This window comes from Falco punctatus, assembly GCF_963210335.1.
Source record: "Falco punctatus genome assembly, chromosome: 15".
NCBI lineage: Eukaryota > Metazoa > Chordata > Aves > Falconiformes > Falconidae > Falco > Falco punctatus.
The window spans coordinates 24,011,229-24,028,895 of record NC_137595.1 but is presented as its reverse complement, the minus strand read 5'-3'; the positions used below and the strand labels follow the sequence as shown (position 1 = coordinate 24,028,895).

At 55.8% G+C, this 17,667-nt stretch overlaps 2 protein-coding genes across 10 annotated transcripts in view; both read right to left on the bottom strand.

Moving 5' to 3' along the window:
- The window catches only part of LOC308053841 (uncharacterized protein), a gene marked incomplete at its 5' end in the record, with an annotated part of 5,794 nt that extends 2,878 nt beyond the window's left edge, over positions 1 to 2,916 (bottom strand). For both annotated transcript variants that reach the window (XR_013923823.1, XM_080365629.1), the window contains 2 exons: positions 252 to 410; positions 2,679 to 2,916. Coding sequence is in view for 1 of the 2 variants with exons in the window: in XM_080365629.1 (XP_080221755.1) it covers positions 252 to 410; positions 2,679 to 2,916 (397 nt within the window). The remainder of the gene's footprint in view (positions 1 to 251; positions 411 to 2,678) is intronic.
- Positions 251 to 17,667, bottom strand: LOC308053834 (interleukin-20 receptor subunit alpha-like). 8 transcript variants are annotated; one of them, XM_080365607.1, is made up of 8 exons: positions 14,974 to 17,667; positions 14,381 to 14,501; positions 13,411 to 13,586; positions 12,321 to 12,499; positions 11,698 to 11,851; positions 11,270 to 11,394; positions 9,959 to 10,240; positions 251 to 8,973 (listed from the first exon to the last, which is right to left on the bottom strand). In XM_080365607.1, the coding sequence occupies exons 1-8, from the start codon at positions 15,026 to 15,028 to the stop codon at positions 8,662 to 8,664; spliced, it is 1,404 nt and encodes a 467-aa protein (XP_080221733.1). In that variant the 5' UTR covers positions 15,029 to 17,667; the 3' UTR covers positions 251 to 8,661. The 8 variants fall into 8 exon arrangements, with proteins under 8 accessions (XP_080221733.1, XP_080221732.1, XP_080221729.1 ...); XM_080365603.1 differs by lacking the exon at positions 251 to 8,973 and having other exon boundaries at positions 8,989 to 10,240; positions 14,974 to 15,145; positions 16,764 to 17,667; XM_080365604.1 differs by lacking the exon at positions 251 to 8,973 and having other exon boundaries at positions 8,989 to 10,240; positions 14,974 to 15,145; positions 16,813 to 17,667.

The window sequence follows — 17,667 nt, the reverse complement described above, 5'->3', positions numbered from 1 at the left end:
GCACGCAGGGGCTACGGGTCCAGCATGGGGGGCAGGAGCCAAAGGAAGCTATGTCAGGAGGAGAGGAGACACAGCACCATCACCTGCTTCTCTCCATGCTCCCCTAGGGCACCTAACCCCCAGCACTCCTTCGTCCTTGATGCAACCCTTCACCTCTTCACAAGTATCCTAGTTCCTGCCTGCCTCCCTCCACGTTTGCCCCACACCAGCCCCATCCCTGGGTCCCCTTCACCTTGAGCTCTGGGACTCACCCTTGCTATGAGCTGCTTTCTGGTCGTGGCTCACTCCTTCCCCTGGTGCAGACAGAGCCTGGTTCAGGTTCCTGGATGTCTGGAGACCTGCTAGAGGCTTGCTGTCAGCCATGAGGCCAGCTGCACTGTGAACCAGGTTAACATTTGTTGGCGTAAGATCTGGATTGAATGGGGAGACAGTGACAAGGACAAAGCAGATCATTCAAGGTGTGCTTGTTCCTCGGGCAGTGGGGCAGAGAGCCTGAACATGGGCTACAGATCCCGAGAATGACAGGCAGGTTGTTTAAGGGGGACTAGGGTTTGTCTCCTCACGTGGCCATGCATGCTAGTCTAGGCTAGGAGTCAAAACGCTGGCCATGGCACTGCAGGTGTTGCCTCAGCAGTGCCGAGCAGAGGGGAAGGATCCCCTCCCTTGACCTGCAGTGATGCTCCTCCTGATGCAGTCCAGGACACTGTTGGCCACCTTTGCCGCAAGGGCACATTGCTGGTTTCTGGTCAACTTGGTGCTGACCAGGACAGCCCTGGTGTGTCCTGGTGCCTGGTGGGGTTGTTTGTCCCCAGGGGAAGGACATGGCTCTTCCCCTTGCTGAACTGCACAAGTTCCCTCTCAGCCCATCTCTCTCCAGTTTGTTCAGGTCCCTCAGGATGGCAGCATGACCCTCGGGCACTGTCAGCCACCCCTGCCAGCTTTGCATCAACTGCAGACTTGCCGAGGGTGCACTCTGTCCCATCATCCAGGTTATTATTAATGAAGATGTTAAACAGAACTGTCCCCAGCATCGACCCCCAGGATGCACCACTGGTGACTGGCCTTTGGCCGGACTTTGTGCCGCAGATTGCAGCCCTCTGTTTGGCCAGGTTTCAACCCACCTCACAGCCCACTCACCTAACCCTGACTTTGCCGTCTCATCCATGAGGATGCTATGGGAGACAGTGCCAAAAGCTGAGGCAAGCAATGTCTGCTGCCTGGCGTTGCCTTCAGCCTGACTGCAATGGGCAGGCAGAGAAGGTCCCCATCAGCCATTGGGGTTCCCCCTGCTACAAAAGATCCTTTTGAAGGCAGCTCTACGGCACCCCTGTCTGGCATCACTTAGCCAGGCTGCTGCACCGGTGGGAGCTGTGAAGGGTTAAGTCCAGACCACTGTTGTCCCAGGTAACACCTCAGGTAACACCAGGCAGAAATCTTCTTGGGGGAGTCTGTCCCATGCCCGGGTTGTATTGCTCTGAGGAAACAGATGCTCTAAGGCCATCACAAAAACAAAAATGAGACACATAGCTACGACTAAGGCAACAAGTCCCTTGCTGTCTGACTGTGTTTAATTGGAAACCAGCAGGCATGTCAGGGGCTTTCCAGCATCTTACCCTTCATCCCATCCCTCCCCCAGTGCCTGTCTGTGCACATCCCCTGGGAAGCTCCCACCAGGCTCTGGGAGCTGAGCAATCCCAAGCACTTGGCCTTGTATTTCCTTTGCCTCAGACACACGGTTCAAGCTACTGAAGCTCTGGAAGTCCCCGTGCATCAGCTGCGCAGCGAGAGGAGCCCCTGTGCCTGCTCATTTCCCAGAAGCACCAGGCAGAGTGCTGCACCAGGCCGCTTGCAGTGGCCACTGTAGCGGATTGTGGGGCTGGGCTCATGCTCTCCTTCAGGGCTCAGGCTCTGCCCAAGTGACTTTTTCTCCAGCGTCAGGAAGACCAGAGTGTCTGAACTGGTGCTTACGCTGCTGGTCAGTACTAACAGGTATGGAGCAGGAGCACAGGGTGGGTGCAAACGGGTGCCATCGGCCCCAAGTCCAGCAGACGCCAGCTCTGTGGTCCCCTGGGGCACTGACTTGCACACAGTGATGCATGGCAGGGCACCATGCTGCAGCAAAGCCCCTGGCACACTGTGCGGTGGACTGGCATTTCAGTGCCAGGTCTTGTGGCTGCTGGGGAGGCTTGTACCAGCCCTGTGACCATAAGTGCAGCTCACCCCACAGCTTGCTCCACATGTGAGCTGCAATTCCCTCATCTCCATGCAGGGCATTTGTATGCCCCAGGCTGGCTGATTCCCAGGGCAACACTGTCTGTCATCCCAGAGTACCTGGACACATGCTGTCTGAAAGTCACAGCAGCCAAAGCAGTCCCTTGGGTATGGGACGGTCCTCTCTTGTCTGACCTGGCCACACTAGGAAATGGGTTTAACCCAGCTGGACATATCCTACTCCTAATAATGCTGAGGAAAACCTTCCCCAGGCCAGAAGGTCTTTCTGCCCAAAAAGAAATAGGGGGAAGCTGCTTTGCTCTACGTGTCTGCAGCAGCCAAGCCCCCATGAAACAACACGTGAGCCACATAGCTTGAGCCAGCATTCAGTGCCAGCCATAAAGCAGTGAGCTGGGACAAACCCCACCTGGTTTTCAGGCACAAACACCCAAGTCAGTTGTCCTTACCTTGGGCACTCTCGCTTTCAGGGTAGACAGGATAAACACTGATGCAGCAAGCCCCCAACAGCAGTGCTGAGGTGATGAACATCCTCTGGGAAGGCATCTTCTCTTCTTCTCCAAGCCTTGACCGATTTCTTAGGATCTTGTGAGTGAGGGAGTGTGAGGCGGTTCTTTTATATCCTCCAGCTCTCTGTAATTGATATGCTGTCATCAGGTGGGTTGTCTTTGTTGCTGGGTTGGCCATCCATCCTGATGACAGGAGATGACTGGTACTGCTCTCCCCACAGTTCAATCTCTGTCACTCTTGAATGAGGGTGCCTGATAAATGCTTGGATGGGTTTTCAGAAGCTCTGCTGTTTACTGTGGTTGTGCTAGAGAAGGAAGCGCTGTAGAAGGCTGGGCAGGTTAACCATGACTCTGGTGGGGTCTGGAGGAGGATCAGAAGAGAACATGGGGCCAACATCTGGACAGAACATGTGGATTCACGCTTTCTTTTTGTGTGATCTTCCTTCCCAAGGGTTACCATGTGTCTTCCGCTCCTTTCACATCTCATGGCAACACAAGGGCAGTGGTAAAGCCTTTGGCCACCCAGGCATCCCGAGCTGATTTTCAGTGGGTGCCCCAGTCCCTAATGACAGGACTCAGCAAAGGATGAGGCTCACCCTCTGCAGCCAGCAGCAGCTGAAGTTTCCTTGCTGGAACAGTGTTTGACATTGCTGGCATTTGGAGGAGGCTGTCTTCTTACCCCAGAAGCTGGCAGCGCAATTCCCACTTCTGTAGGATGCGTCTGTAAGCTCCAGACAACCGATGTACTCCTAGCCCTGCTTGGCTGTGGGCATCCGGGCCAGCAAGTCCCTGCAGACTGAGGAGACTCAGACTGGGCTTCACAACAATGTGGACGCGGTGCAATTCAGAGCCAGCGCTGGAGTCTGGGTAGTTCTGGCTCAGAGTTAAATACATAAATAATAAGTACATAAATACATAAATTTCTCTCTGGAAAAAAAGGTAGCTAGTGATGAAGGCCTTGCAGCTGATGTCCCAAAGCAATGTCCGTGAGACAGGGTCATGACAAGTGGCTTTCCTGGGATAATAATACAGAGGTGGTGCACACCCTTCTCAAAAGCTAGAGTTCTCTACAGGTACAGAGGCAGACCCCAACCGGTCACTGTGTCAGCAGGGACCGGCCCAGCTGTCCTGTGTCCAGGTTTCTCCAATTCCTATTTGAGACCCTGTCTTATTCACAAACTTAACTTTCAAGTTAGCACAGTATCAGCCAGCTGGAATTGCTTCTAATGAAATCACTTTGCCTGGAAAGCTTAATTCAGAGAAACCCAGTGGAAACTGGTCCCTTGGTGACCTCAGCCAGGCCACCTTTGCTGCGACACCAGCTCGCACCCTTGTTTGTGTAGTGCCATGCATCCCGGGAGCGGTGAGGAAGAGTTTGGCAGACAAGATTTTAAGCTCTCAGGAGCCGCAAATCAGCATTAGGTGTTATTTGTCGGGGAGAGGAGGCAGAAGTTCGTTTGATGCCCTTTCCTACCCCTACCAACGCTGGGGCTCAGCCAGGGTGAGAGGTACCTGCTTCAGAGGTGCCATGAGGAAAGTCTTTTTGAAATCTTGGTGGGAGATACATGTTTCTTAGTCTCTTGTGTCCTCTCTTCTTGTGGAGTGGGACATCATGGAGACATTCCTGGGGAAGATCGGACAGGGTGCTTGGGAGCCTGGGTTTTTTAACCATGAGGCTGATCACAATCCTGTTGACCACAAAACAGGGAGACAACAGTGTCTGCGTGCCCAAGTAAAGGCTCTCATTTTTCATAAAGTGGTTGAAGGGGTGGGTATTAATGAGAGATCATTATTTCTGTCTGCAAATCCCTGTCTGTCAGGCACAGATCAGATTGGGAGACAGATGAGGTGAAATGTTCATCCATCCCGCCTGGGCATGCCACTCAGCTGGGACCTTTCTCCTAACAAAAATCCATATCTAGCCTGTTTTCCAGCTGCTCCCATCCCTTGGATGCCAGGTTTCATACCATATAATGAAAAATCCTGAAGGCAGGCTCCTCACTTCTGCTGTCAGGACAAGGGCAGCAAGCACAGGCTGGTGAGGATGGCCACAGGGAGAAAGCATAAAACACCCCTCCCAACTCACGTGTGCATCGCATGAGATGATGTGCACCAGCTTAGAGGGCAGCTCTGCTTGTGCTATCACTGGGAGCATGAGTGGTATTTGTGGGCAGAGAGCTACAGATCAGTGTGCCTGAAGCCGTGCAAGGGAAGCGGGAAGGCATCCAGCTGAGCCACTCAGTCCATTTCTTGTCCCCAGACCAGAAATCCCCTGCCACGTGCATCAGGAGGATGGGGAGCACAAGGACCAGCCCCACCTCACAGACCCTGTCGGCGCTCGCTGCCGGGAAGAGCAGGGGCGAGCTGTCAGGCGCCTCCAGCTGACACAGGGGAGCTCAACACGTGGAGACAGAGGACCTGGTGATAGAGTTGGGTGACATGTGGCTCGGCTTCAGCAGGGCGCCCATGGTACCTTCTGAATGCAGACACTTGCCACACGTCCCCAGACGAGGGCACTCCCAGACCGGCACATGAAGTGGGAACAGATTCGCTTTGCAGCCTCCCAGCCTCAGAGCCTGGCCCTGGGGTGACCTGGGCATCCCCATCACTCTCCGAGGCTTGGGTCCCGACTGGCTGAGCTGCAGGAGAGCTCCCGCCTGGGGAGGAACCACCCTGGTCTGAACCAACAAGTTAACATCTCTGTAAGTCTACCAGCCCTGCAGCCCTTGCCGTGCATACGCTCCAAACACGTTACACTTAGTCTCCAGCTTCTGGGGCTTCTGTAGTCTTCACCTACATCCTGCTGGGTTTCTCAGCCAAGCCAAGCAGCTAAGACCACCCAATTCCTGACCCACTGGTCCAGCACTGTGGGGATTGATGCAGCAGGCACCAGTGGCCTGGGTCACGTTGCAGCTCAGACCAGTCAAACCACGAAGCCGTTCTGGGCTGAAGGACAGGGTCCAGCAGGACAGCTCTGCAGCTGCTGCTCCGTGTCACTCCGGGGACCCACCTGGAGCTACAGAGCCATTGCAAAGGCACCTTGCACAGGGGTGGCTGGATAACAGGGAAGCTGCAGTAACAGTCAGAGCAAGGTGGGCACAGGGCCAGGGCAGATCCAGGGGGTGAGCTGCAGCCCAAGATGCTCCTCTCTGTATCTCTGCCTCTCATGGCTTTCAAAGGCAAATAGGGACATTCCTTTATTCCAGCAGCCTGAAGAATATCAGAGCTTCATTTTTCCCCATCATTTCAGGAGCCGCCTTCTCCCTCATATTCGTTAGGTGCTATGTTTCCTGTGTGGCAGCTCCAAAAGTCCCATTTAGCCTACGCATAGCAATTTTCCACTCCAATATGTTTATAGGCTGGCAGCTCAGCTCTTTGAGAATTAGTAATAAGAAATACCCTGTTGCATAGTCTTATAACTGCTGTTTCTAATAAAGAGCTGCTTTTAGCTGCATTCCTCTCATTGCTTTGATCTGGTACTGGCAGAAGCTGAAACCACCGACGACAGCATGGAGAGCAGCCAGGAATGAGCCTATCGATCACAGTGAGTCAGAGCTTTCACAAGCCTCTGCACCAAATACCTCCAGGCACGGCTTTGTGGCCATTGGCCTGAGGCCAGCATGAGAAACAGCAGCTGACCTCCAAGATGATGGGCACGGTGGGGCTGGGTGGGATGGCTGAGAACCCATCACTGGCTCACCCATCTCCAGGCTGCTGGGGGAGCATGGGATGCCTGCGAGCACAGGGTGGGAGCCAGCTGCATGCACATGCCCGAGTGCTGCAGCAGTGATGGAGGGACCCAGCCAGGCACCCTGCTGCATGGGCTTAGCTGGGACTGCGGACCTGCCCCTGGACCCAACTCCATCATCCAGCACAACCCTATCCTGCTCAATGTGTAACGCCCAGACAGACAGACCAGAGCAGGGTGTAATCCAGACACGCTTTACCCAGACCCTGAGCTGTGCACAGTGGTGGCAGGTCCCCGTCAGGACATGCTGGACCTTCACTCCTGCAGTAAGCATCATTCTTCTTGCTGTGGTTCTGCAGAGCCCCACACGCTGCTTGCATCTCTGAAGTGAAGCAAAAAAAAAACCCTCTTACACACCCACTTGGAAACTTCAGCTGCTAAAATGCCATCTTGAAATGTCACAAGCCTGCACTAACATCTCTGTTTCATACAGAACAGGGACATCTCAGCTGCTTCAACCACACCCTGGGTCAGGATGAGTCTCCGCTGCCAGTGAGTAACTTGCCTGAATCACCTGTGAGGATCCCAGCACAGTTACCCTGCCAGATACTAAGAAAAGAGCCGGTTTTCTTCTGAACTTTGGAGATTTGGCAGGCTGTTACAACAGCGCTGGCTGTGCCCTGCTTCAGCAAGGTGGCTGTGGGAGCCAGCTCAGTCCCACCGTGCTGGTCCAGCAAACAGCCCCGGTCTTGGCTGATGCAGCATGGGCTGGGCTGGCACAATGCATGGTCTTTGCTTGGCCTGGAGGACCTCAAGCTTTGTGTCTCTTTCCCAGAGTCTAATGGCACAAAAACCGGGGCAGCTTTGACCAACACTTCTGTTGAACAGTTCCCTGCATATGCCCTGCCACCATGCAATGACCTTCAGGAGCGGTGGTGAGGCTGGCAGCCCCATCAGTCCTGCTGGCCGTGTGGCCAGTCACACAGGGCTCTGCGGGTGTAGGGTTTTTACTGTGACCTTGAGACACACCGAAGACTATGAAGCACAAAGGGGGTGGTGACCAGACGGCACAATGAAGGATGGGAAGAGAACAAGCCCTTGGCATGTCATCTCTGTTCACTCTTAAACAACAGCCCCAACTTCCTTGTCTTGATGGCCAAATGCCTCCGTCACCAAGGACAGTCCAGGACTGCTGCGGGATGCTCAGAGCTGTGTTTTGGCTCCTGTGTTTGCCTCAACTCCTCTGAAGTCTGCCTGATTTTAGCATTGGTGAATTCTCCTGGCTTGGCTTTTTGTTTGCTTTCTAAACACGCGAAAATTAAAAAGGCCATTTCACACGACCCAAAATTATGGGAGATACCTGTTTCCCAATTTTTCATCTTATTAAAAAGAGAAAGTGAAACAAGTTAAGGAAAATCAGACCCTTGTATCAGCTGAGCCTGAGAGGAACTTTCTTGGCAGCAAATAGCATATGGATAACATGCATGTTCCTTTCAGCAGCTTTTGGGACCACCTCTCTCTTTAAAAATTTCAGCTCAATCTATTGAATACACCACATATCCTCACATCATCTGTGGTGGATTGACCCCGGCTGGATGTCGGGTGCCCACCCAGCTGCTCTGTCACTGTCCTCCTTAGTTGGGCAGGGGAGAGAAAATATAACAAGTCTCTTGGCATGAGATGAGGACGGGGAGTTCACTTGGTAATTACCGTCCCAGCCAAACAGGACAGATGCAAACACAATACGTCACCACTAAGAGAGATTTTACTAATGAGATGCACAAAGCACAGCTGCCTGCTTTGGGGCAGGGGCAAAGCTGTCCCAGCAGCATTGCAGCTGGGGACAGGACACCTCTTTGCCCTGGCCTGGGAGCGCTCAACAGGGCAACCCCACTGGCCCCGCTTAGCTGCCGGCAAGCTGCAGCCAGTGTCGCTGCAGGTCTCCGGCTGAGTTGGCCATGGCAGCAGGAAAAGAGGGAGGCTGGCAGCCTGGCACAGGCAGGCACAGCCACTCCCAGGGGCTGCATAGCTGGGCTCTCAGGGATGACTCACGGGGCGTTGGAAAGTGGCTCCGCACAAGGGCCCCAAAGGGTTCCCTAAGGCTAGCAACGCTGTCCCCTCCGTCCCCTGCACCAGACGCCTGGATGCTGGACACCGATTTCTTACCTGCTCCCAAATCCATCTTAAATCTTGTGAATCCAGGAGCTTGGATTTGTCTCTCAGAGGTGGAATCCATCAGTCCCAGCCTGCTGCAAAGCAAGATGCTGCCCGATGCCAGGGGAGAGGGCTTTCCCTCGTCTCCTGGCTGCAAGTGAGCCTCACAAACACACCCCGGAGAGATGACTCCAGGGCAGGGCTCCTCAGAAGGAAATTGCCCCAGTGCTGGTAGAAGGAATAATAAAACAATCCAGCTGTTGCTGAAGAACCAGCCTTTTCCCCACATGACAGCAATATGCAGACCAGCTGCAGGTGCATTTTTCTCCCAGGGAAACCCCAAGTTTTCCTACTGCATTTCCCAGATGCTGCTCGGTCAGGGCAGTGCTGGCTCTGTAACACAGAAAGAATAAGCACAGAAGCCAATTTTCCATAATAAATTAGTGTTATTTAAAAAACATCTCCAGCGCACAATCAGTGTTTCCATTAAAGTAAATTTTTTTTACAAAAATCTCCTCTTTCATAAAGAGGTTTATATATATATATATGTATATACACAAATTTCTATTAGTCTATATAAGGTACACACAGATACATACATATATAGATGGATAAATAGATAAAAGTTTTGGGCCTTCAACTTTGGTATGTATTCCTTATGCTTTGGTTCAAGAGCACCTAAGTCACAGAGGAAAGCTCTGAAGATCTCTCCCATCAATGGCAGCTGCACCCAGTGCATGCCTGTGCCGGCCCGTGCGGGAGCTCACCCCAGCCCTGTCCCCAGCAGGGCACAGGCAGGTCTGAACAGGCAGCCACAGTGCCCAGGGCAGCTCCAGGCAGCTGCCTGGTGCTGTGATCCGGGTGCTGGAGCTCCCAGCGTGCCCCCGCCTGCCTGCTATGGCTCACCATCAGCTGGGGGATGTGGCTCATAGCCAGAGAAGGGAGCTGCCTGCAGAACATCGGGGGGCAACTGGGGTAGCTGGTAGGGGCGGGGGAGGGGGACGTCCAGCGCTGCCTGCTCCAAGTTGCCTGGCTGCACAGTGCTGTCACCAGTCCCATGGCCATGCAGGGGCTGGAGAGCACAGACAAGCTGTCCTCCATCCTCCTCCTCGCTGGCTGGCAGCTTCACAGAGCTGAGCGGCACCCAGTGCCCTGCTATGCCAAGGCTCTCCCGCAGGTCCTCCTGGCTGAAGCCCCTGCCTGGTGTGGGCAGAGGAAGGCAGCTGCCTGCTTCCAGGGCTGGGCACCGGCACTTCGAAGAAAACTGGCTGTGCAGGGAGAGCCACATCTCGGATGTCCCATAGTCCCTGTCACCTGTGTAGCTGTCTCTGGTCAGTCCCACTGGCATTGGCTGCTCCAACTCAGCCCCAATACTCACCTCCCCGACCTGGGAGGCATCAGCATGCCCTGGCTGGCTGTGGGTGCAGGACGTGTCCCTTCCCTCGTGGCAGTCTGGCCCAAACCCGTTGGCACAGTAGCCACTTGTGCCCTGGGAAATGCTTTCTCCGACGAGCAGCTGGACTGTGGGTGCTGCGTGCTGAGCTGCAGGCAGCACATGGGAGGGGAGCAGGGTCTGCAGGAGCAGGGTGAGCGAGTCCTCCTCAAGCTCGGGGGTGGACACCCTGATGGGCACATTCAGCTCTTTGTTTGGGAGAGCCTGCTGGGAAACCAGCGGTGAAGCAGCCAGCCTCAGCTTGCTGAAAACTCCACCAGCCTGGGGGTGATGAACCACACACCCTGGGGAAGGGGACAGTGCCGGCCAGCCCGTCTGCTGTCTCACACCCCAGAGGAATGCAGGCAGGGCTCTGCTCACTGCAGCATTGGGGGTTTTGGTGCTGGGGCATGGTCACATCCTATCACACTGCTGCTTTTCAAGCTACGCCCCACCTGTCAGAGGCTGATGGAAGAACTCTCACCTGCTCAGAGATGCAAGCAATCCCTGCAAAGAAGCCAGGAAGAATAGGAAAGCAAAGGATGCTGGCATTGAGCTGGGCCAGCAAGTGGAGCCACAGACCACCTCCTCCCTACCCTGGCGCAGGGGACTTCTTCAGCTGAGCAAGTTGGTTTTGTCCCCAAAGTGCTCAACTGCTGCCACCCCCAGCACTGGGAGACTGGGACGCAGGGGGAACTGGGACTCAGGGAGAAAGGCTATCCCGGCAACTGTTTCCAGACGGCTCAGTCCTGCCAACCCAGAACACGTTCTGGATCAGCTCAGCAGGGCTGCAGCCCTGGGAGCCTCTCTGAGCCTCAGGCTGCATTTATCCCAAGGCCAGAGCAGTGACGGGCTGCTTCTCACTCAGGCCAGTCTGTCCCAGGCTAGCAGCCCCACTGTTTGCTTCTCTTAGCTTCTTTCTCCCCTTCCAGCTGTTGTAGATGGACATGTAGCCAAGCAAAAGCTAACCATCTAAAGCAGGAGGCTCCTAACGCTGAGGGCTCTACTCGCAGGCTACGTGCTACCCAAAACAGCTTCTTCCAGTGTGACCCATGGCTGACATGTATCACACCAGTATTGTCTCCCATGCAGCAAGGCCTGGGGTTATGGTGGGTCAGACAGCAGGGGAGGCACCAAGATGGTTTGGTGGCACAAGAGGTGGAGGGAAGGAGGTGCCGAGCCCCCTGCAAACACAGGGGACCCCAGCTTGGCCACAGCACAAACAGGGAAGAGGCTGGAGGAGGATCATTCACTTACAAGTGTTTTTGGTAGGTGCATCTCTGAGGGGCTGGGGAAGATGTGCAGTTGGATGAAGCAGAGCCCGGCCACACCCAGCAGCAGGAAGACACCACTCAGCACAGCAAGGAGGACCCAGGGAAAGCCTGCCAGGAGGTCACAACAGGCTCAGGGATGGAAGGACCTCAGCTGGCATCCCCCCCCCAGCCCACTCTGTGCCAGTGCTTCCCCATAGCTGCCACAGCAGGCTGGGATGTTCAAGGAGGTGATGCTGGGCAAGCCCAAGACAGATGGCAAGACAGCATCTCCCCAGGAAAGGTCCCCACAGGGTGTTACTGAGCCACCAACCCTGACCAGAATGGCTAGGGGGTGAGTGACCCACACCCACACATGTGTCCATGCTGCAAGCAGGACATGAGATGCAACTGCAGCAGTGAGAGAGCTCCTACCTGCAGGGTCTGCCGGAGTCACTAGGCACTGCTCGGCCTCCCTGCTCTGCTCCCTGGCCATGCCCATGGCTGCTGTCCGGATGCAGTACTGTGTGCTGGGCTTCAGGTACCTGAAGGTGCACGGTGCTTCCTCCCTGCTCCGTTTGCAGGGCACCTGGAAGCAGAGGGGCTGTGTAGCCAAGGCAGCTGGAGGTGGGGTCTGTGCACTGCTCCACTCCCCAGTACAGCCTTGACACCCACTTGCCCCACGGTGTGGAGCACAGACACTCCCTCCCTGCTCCCCAGCACTTGTTTCTTCACCCCAGGAAGTGCTCAGGTCGCAGAGTGTCTCGTTAAACAGCTACTGCACACTTTCATCCGAACAGACGTTGTTACAGGTTTTTCTTATTCGCACATTCTAGAAGACGAAAGGGACCTCCTGCTGCCCTCAGGTTGCGAGCCCCTACTTGGGAGTGCAAAGTGTCCCATGCCTGCTTGCACTGCTGGGTGTGGGCAGGACCTGGGTACCTCCACAGGCACAGGCACTGCCCCCCCAATGTAACTGAATCACGGGCATCTTTGCTGCACCAGGAAAGCTTTTGCAAGTCCCATGCACTCTGAGCCTTGCCCACCCTGCCACCTACTTGCTGAATGAGCACATCCCCTTCATACAGGCTCAGCCAGTACCACAGCTTGAGCAGCACTTGGTCAACCGGCTTGAAAGAACTGGTTTTGATTCTGTAGGGAGTGAGCGGCATGGTGATATTTACAGTGAGGATGTGACCCTGGAGCAGCCAGGACAGCTTGGGGGGGCCGACAATTGCTGTAGGGAGGGGAAAAAGAAAAAAAGAGGAGGAGGAAAATTAGGAAAATTAAGCCCTTCAAAACATAAGGCAGGCATCTAGTTTCTCTAAAATGGTGTTTTTCTGTTGGACATCCCGCTCCCAGCATACAGAAACTTTCTTAGGTCTAGCCTGATGGCACTTTGTGCTATGAAACCGCCCTAGAAATGGCAGCCACCATGTCTATGACACCTGCAGAGCACAACAATTGCTCTTTTAGCTAAGTGCATCTATTTCCATGCCAGCTGGATGCAGAGGGAATGAAAGAGGGGACCCAGACAGCCGACATACATCTCATTTTAGCCGCTCACACATTCAGTTCATTGCAACAACCCCTTATGAGGTGGGGAAGGGGAAGGTCCTGAAGTTTTTCCTCCCTCCAAAACGCAGCTAGGCTTACTGGACAGGACAGCTGGCCTGTGACTGAGAAGAGGCACGTGCCCACACCTCACAGACATGGCAGCCAGGCAAAGGCAGTGCTGCAGGGATTACTTCTGCCTTCACCAGCCCACACCAGCCTTACCTTGCAGAACAAAAATGCCCTTTCCCAGGGGATGCTTTTAAAAGGCAAGCCTGGAGGGGTATCCTCTTTCCCAACTCATCTCACTGTATTCTCCAGACCCCTAAATTCTCACAGCACCTTGGTGGCCTGGGGTCTCCCACTCGTGGTCCTCACCTCACTGTGTCTCCTCTGTCCCCTTGCTCTTCATCCAGCCCTTCTCCAGCAGCTCTGTTCCCATCCCTTTCCTCCTGGTCAGGGCTCTTGGCACTTTTCCCACCTTTATTCACATGATTTCCCATCGTATCTGACCAGGCCTCTCCAAGGACCCTTCTCCCCATCAGCCCCCCAAGAAGAGCAGGAGCCCAGCTGAAGGAGCTCCCTGGTCCTTACTGTCTCTGTACAGCTGCAGCTCACTGGAAGAGGCCCACTTGGACAGCTTGCCTCCAGCCACCGCTCTCACCCTTGCCCAGTAGATATCGTGGATCTTGTCAAAATACAGCTCACATGCCCAGGAGGAGCCGGTGCTGTTCCCCCCGCAGGTGTCTGCCTTGGTCCAGGGAGAGGTTCTGCCCGTAGAGAAAATGCAGGGATTTCTCCTTTTTGGTGCCTTCCTAGCCAAAAAGGCAAGGCTGCCTAGCCATCGCCATGCTGCCCAAGCAGAAAGCATGGGAGAGCACAAATACTGGCTAACAGCATCCTGGGCTGCATCACGAAGAGCATTGCCAGCAAGGCAAGTCCTCTCTCACAGGCACTGGTGGGGCGGTGCTTGGAGTGCTGAGCCCCGACCTGTGCTCTCCACCAAAGAAAAAAACACGTCCACACCAGAGAGAGCCCACTGAAGGGCCAAAAGATGAGGGAGGCTGAGCGAGTGGGGACTGATTAGGCTCAAAAGAAGGTGGCTTAGGGTGGGGGGGTCTTACCAACATGATGGAGTAAAGAAGATGGAGACTTCTCAGCAGTGCCCAATGAAAGGACAAGAGGCAGTGGGCACAGGTTCAAGTACAGGAAATCCCCTTTACGCATAAGGGAAAAAAAACCAAGCCAAAACACAGCCCCAAAAAGCAACACCTTTTGTTTTTTTACTGGGAGTGATGAAAGGGAAGAGGTTGCCCAGGCAGGTTGTGGAGGCTCCATCCTTGAAGGTGGTCAAAGCCCAACAGGACACAGTCCTGAAGTGACCCTGCCTGAGCAGAGGTTGGATGAGCTGGTCTCCAGAGCTCCATGCCAGTTCTGTTGTTCTGTAACTCTACGATATTTACTGCCAGGTAATAATCCTCTGGCTACTGGGGTCCCCTGACAGCCCTTGGCCAGGGTGCGGGGGGACAATCCACCTCCATCCCCTCCTCCTCGCCCCACTTACCGTCTCCTCCACTCCACCTGGTACGTGGCACCTCTGGGTGAGCCAGGGTCTGGCTCCCACCGCAGGTGGACATGGAAGTTTTGTGCCTCCAGCCTCACATCCCGTGGAGGCAACGGCATGCCTGGGGAGGGGGGAAGCAGACAGGCGTTAGGCAGCATCGCTCTGCTCCGACAGGGCTGCTCCTTCGCCTGTCACTGCTTGGCCATGCTGCACAAATCTCCCCGCTTCACACAGGCATCATGGGGCCTCCCCTCAACCCTACGACACCCAGCTTTGGTCCCACACCGGCAGACACGGACTCCCTGCCAGGCTCAGGCAAATGCTGGCTGCCAGCACGGGGCTCAGCATCTGCATCCTGCCAATCTCTCACACAGCCTGCAGCATCCTAGCTGCAGGCCTGTGAAGGCACTGACACCCTGCTGAAATTGCTAGTGACCCTGGGGTTTTCTCTCCCGTCACACCTTGAAGACCACTCAGTCCACTCCTCCCTGCAGGTACCTTCTGTGGGCCTGAGAGGTGTCCCTGTGCTTCTCCTCACACTGCGGCCAGGGCCAGCCCCCAGCCTGCTGCAGCAGCTCCAGAGCAAGACTTACCCCAGAGCAGGGTGCAGCTGGCTAGGGACAGCAGCAGGCTCAGGGCAGGGCTCATCCTGCCGTGCCCCGTCCATCCGCCCCCAGCCCTACACTGCCGCGCTGGGGGACATGGTGAGAGCACAGGCGTGCTGGAGCTGTTCCACCACCTGCGAACACGATGGGTAGCTGGAACCTGTGATTAGAGAAAATATTTTTTTTTCCTGAAGCTGTGGCCAGTGATGCCTGCAGCAGGCATGCCTTGCACAAGGAGGTTGCGTGCCCAGCTGCGGCACGGAGGGGCCCACTGCAGTGTGGGATGGGGGAAGCAGCAGCAGGGCAGGTGCCCTCCAGTCTGCAGTGACAAGGAAGCCCGTGGGGACAGTGGGAAGCTGCCATGCTCTGCCATGGCACTTTGCTGCAAGGACCTCCTGCTGCTCCCACCTCTAGCTGGTTCCCAGTGGCATTTGGTCCCTCCTTGAAAGCAGCAAGAAATCACACTGCCAAGTGTTGCCGGGACATGGGTCTGAGAAAGCTCCCAGCCTGATGCTCACACCGCTCCAGCGGTGACTCAGTCCTGCTCATGCATGACTCACACAGGCACAGCCAGTGATACGGCTGCTGCGACACCTCCAGCCCCGGGGAGAGTACCACGCATGCCAGCACCCAGCTGGGAGAAACAGGACACCCCAAGGCACCCATTTTGGGTGCCGTGCTCCGAGTATAGACCTCAGTCCACATGAACCACAGCAGAGGCCAGTCCCAGGGAGCACCTGCACTGCAGCCCTGGGGGGATGCTGGGGCAGCACCACCCAGCTTCCTCCTCCCTTTCTCTGAAACCTGTCCAGTACCTCCATACCTCGCCTTGCCCCACCACTCAGCTACTGGGGAGGTTTTTTTGCCCTGATCTTGCTGGCTATGGAGCTTGCTTGCCCTCTGGAAAGAGATGTGCAAGGGCTTGGCTTTGAGGCCACCAACACTGACCTCCAGGTTGTGGGGACACGTCTCTCGGTGAAGCTGGTGAGCCTGGGATCACCTCCAGAGGCAGGTGGGCAGGAGCATCCCCCTGGTCAGACCAGACACCTGTAGGGCTGACTTGCTCCTACCTATTGCCTCTTGCTTTTCCTGTTTTATACTGACTTCACACCAACATTATGAGTGTGACCACCTTGGCAGGTGTGTATAAAATGCTCTTCCTGTGTTTTACGTCCCTTGCAAGTGTTCAGAGCTGGAAACAAGGAGGAGCAGCCAGCAAGTGGGGATAGGCAGCTGCAAACTGTGAGCAATGGCTCTGAACCTTGAGGCAAGACTGCTGAAATGCCAGAGCCAAACGGCTTCCCCCTGCCCCGATGCCAGCCTGAGCCCTCCCAGCTTGGCAGCAGGCGCCTGGGGAAGACAGCCAGCATTTCTCCCTGGGGAAGGGGCGCCCAGAACTTTTCCTGGGACTCATAGAGGCGCAGAGGAGAAAGTAGGTAAGCTGAGGAGACCCCGGGAGCTGGCTGCCTGCACGGGCAGACAGGGCTGCTCCTGCTGCAGGAGGCACTGGGCAGGTGGCCACTGCTTCCACAGCAGCGAGCATGGCCACAGGATGGTCCCTGCCAGCCCCTGCTGACCCCAGCACACTGGGTCCCATCCCACCTTGGCCAGAGGGAAAAACCCAGCACCCCTCCCCACGTTGTGGTTTCTCTAAAGATACGGTTTAGTGTCTGCCCTGCCAGCTGAGACTGCAGAGATTAAACCCCCTCTCCTCTGCACATCCCTTTCTTCGCAGGTATCCCCCATCACCACCCTGAAGCACCAGCTGTCCCCCCTACCTTGGGCCATGCAGTTGCTCATCTGACCCCTGCCGTCACAGCAACCCACCAGAGCAAACACGGCGGCCACCTGCGCTCACCACACTGCTGAACGCAACCACCTTCAGCTCAGCAATCCCCTTTGGCTCCCAGTGGTCCCTGAAGCATCGTCAGGGTCTGTCCAGCTGCCAGGCTCCTTCCAGCTGGGCGACAGGCCCCCGTCCGCTGTGCCACACACGGCAGGCTGCGGCAGACACCCCACAACACGTGATCTCGTGATCTGGCTTTCATGGATCGTGCCTCTTCCTGACTCAGGGTTGGGTTTTCTTGTTTCTTCCTTCCTTGTTGCTGGTGCCTCATCTGGCTGCAGGCTCCCGAGCCAGGCAGCCCTCGGCAGTGCCCTCTGCCTGCTCTCAGCACCCGGGCTGTGCCCAGCGCCGCCGTTCCCCCTTGCGGGGACCCTCAGTGGCTTGGGGACAGAAGACAGCAGCACAGGGAATGGGCTGGGACCAGGGGAGACACGCGGCAGGACATAAGCCAGGATGTCCCCGCAAAGCCAACATCAGGAGGTTTTATCCTTGCCCACATCAGTGCTGCAGGCTGGGTGCACAGCCCTGGGACCCTACGCCTGCTCTGCCCTAGAGACACCAAGGAACCTGCACATGGTTCATCATCGCCCTACGAGCCCCAAGCCTTTGGCAGCCCACTGGGAGGAGAAAGCAGCAGGGCTGACACTTCCCAAGAGCATAATGCTGTGCAAACTAACAAAGCCATTGACCGCAGCACCGCTGGAGCTCCCCAGCACCCTTCAGCTCTGCCAGGAGCCAAGCAGGCACTGCTGAGTCCGGCCATTTTAAAGCAAGAGCCTAGCAGTGGCCAAGTGCCACCTTTGGGGCAGGTGCCAGAACCTTCCCTGCTGTCCCTG

What these genes read in the sequence shown, in the direction of transcription:
- LOC308053834 (XM_080365603.1), bottom strand. Translation starts at nt 15,028, where the DNA reads ATGAGCCCTGCCCTGAGCCTGCTGCTGTCCCTAGCCAGCTGCACCCTG. An exon ending in CAGGTGGAGTGGAGGAGACG is followed by an intron (nt 13,587 to 14,380) that starts GTAAGTGGGGCG and finishes CTCTACGGGCAG; the next exon opens with AACCTCTCCCTGGACCAAGG. An exon ending in GGGATGTGCTCATTCAGCAA is followed by an intron (nt 11,852 to 12,320) that starts GTAGGTGGCAGG and finishes CTCTGCTTCCAG; the next exon opens with GTGCCCTGCAAACGGAGCAG.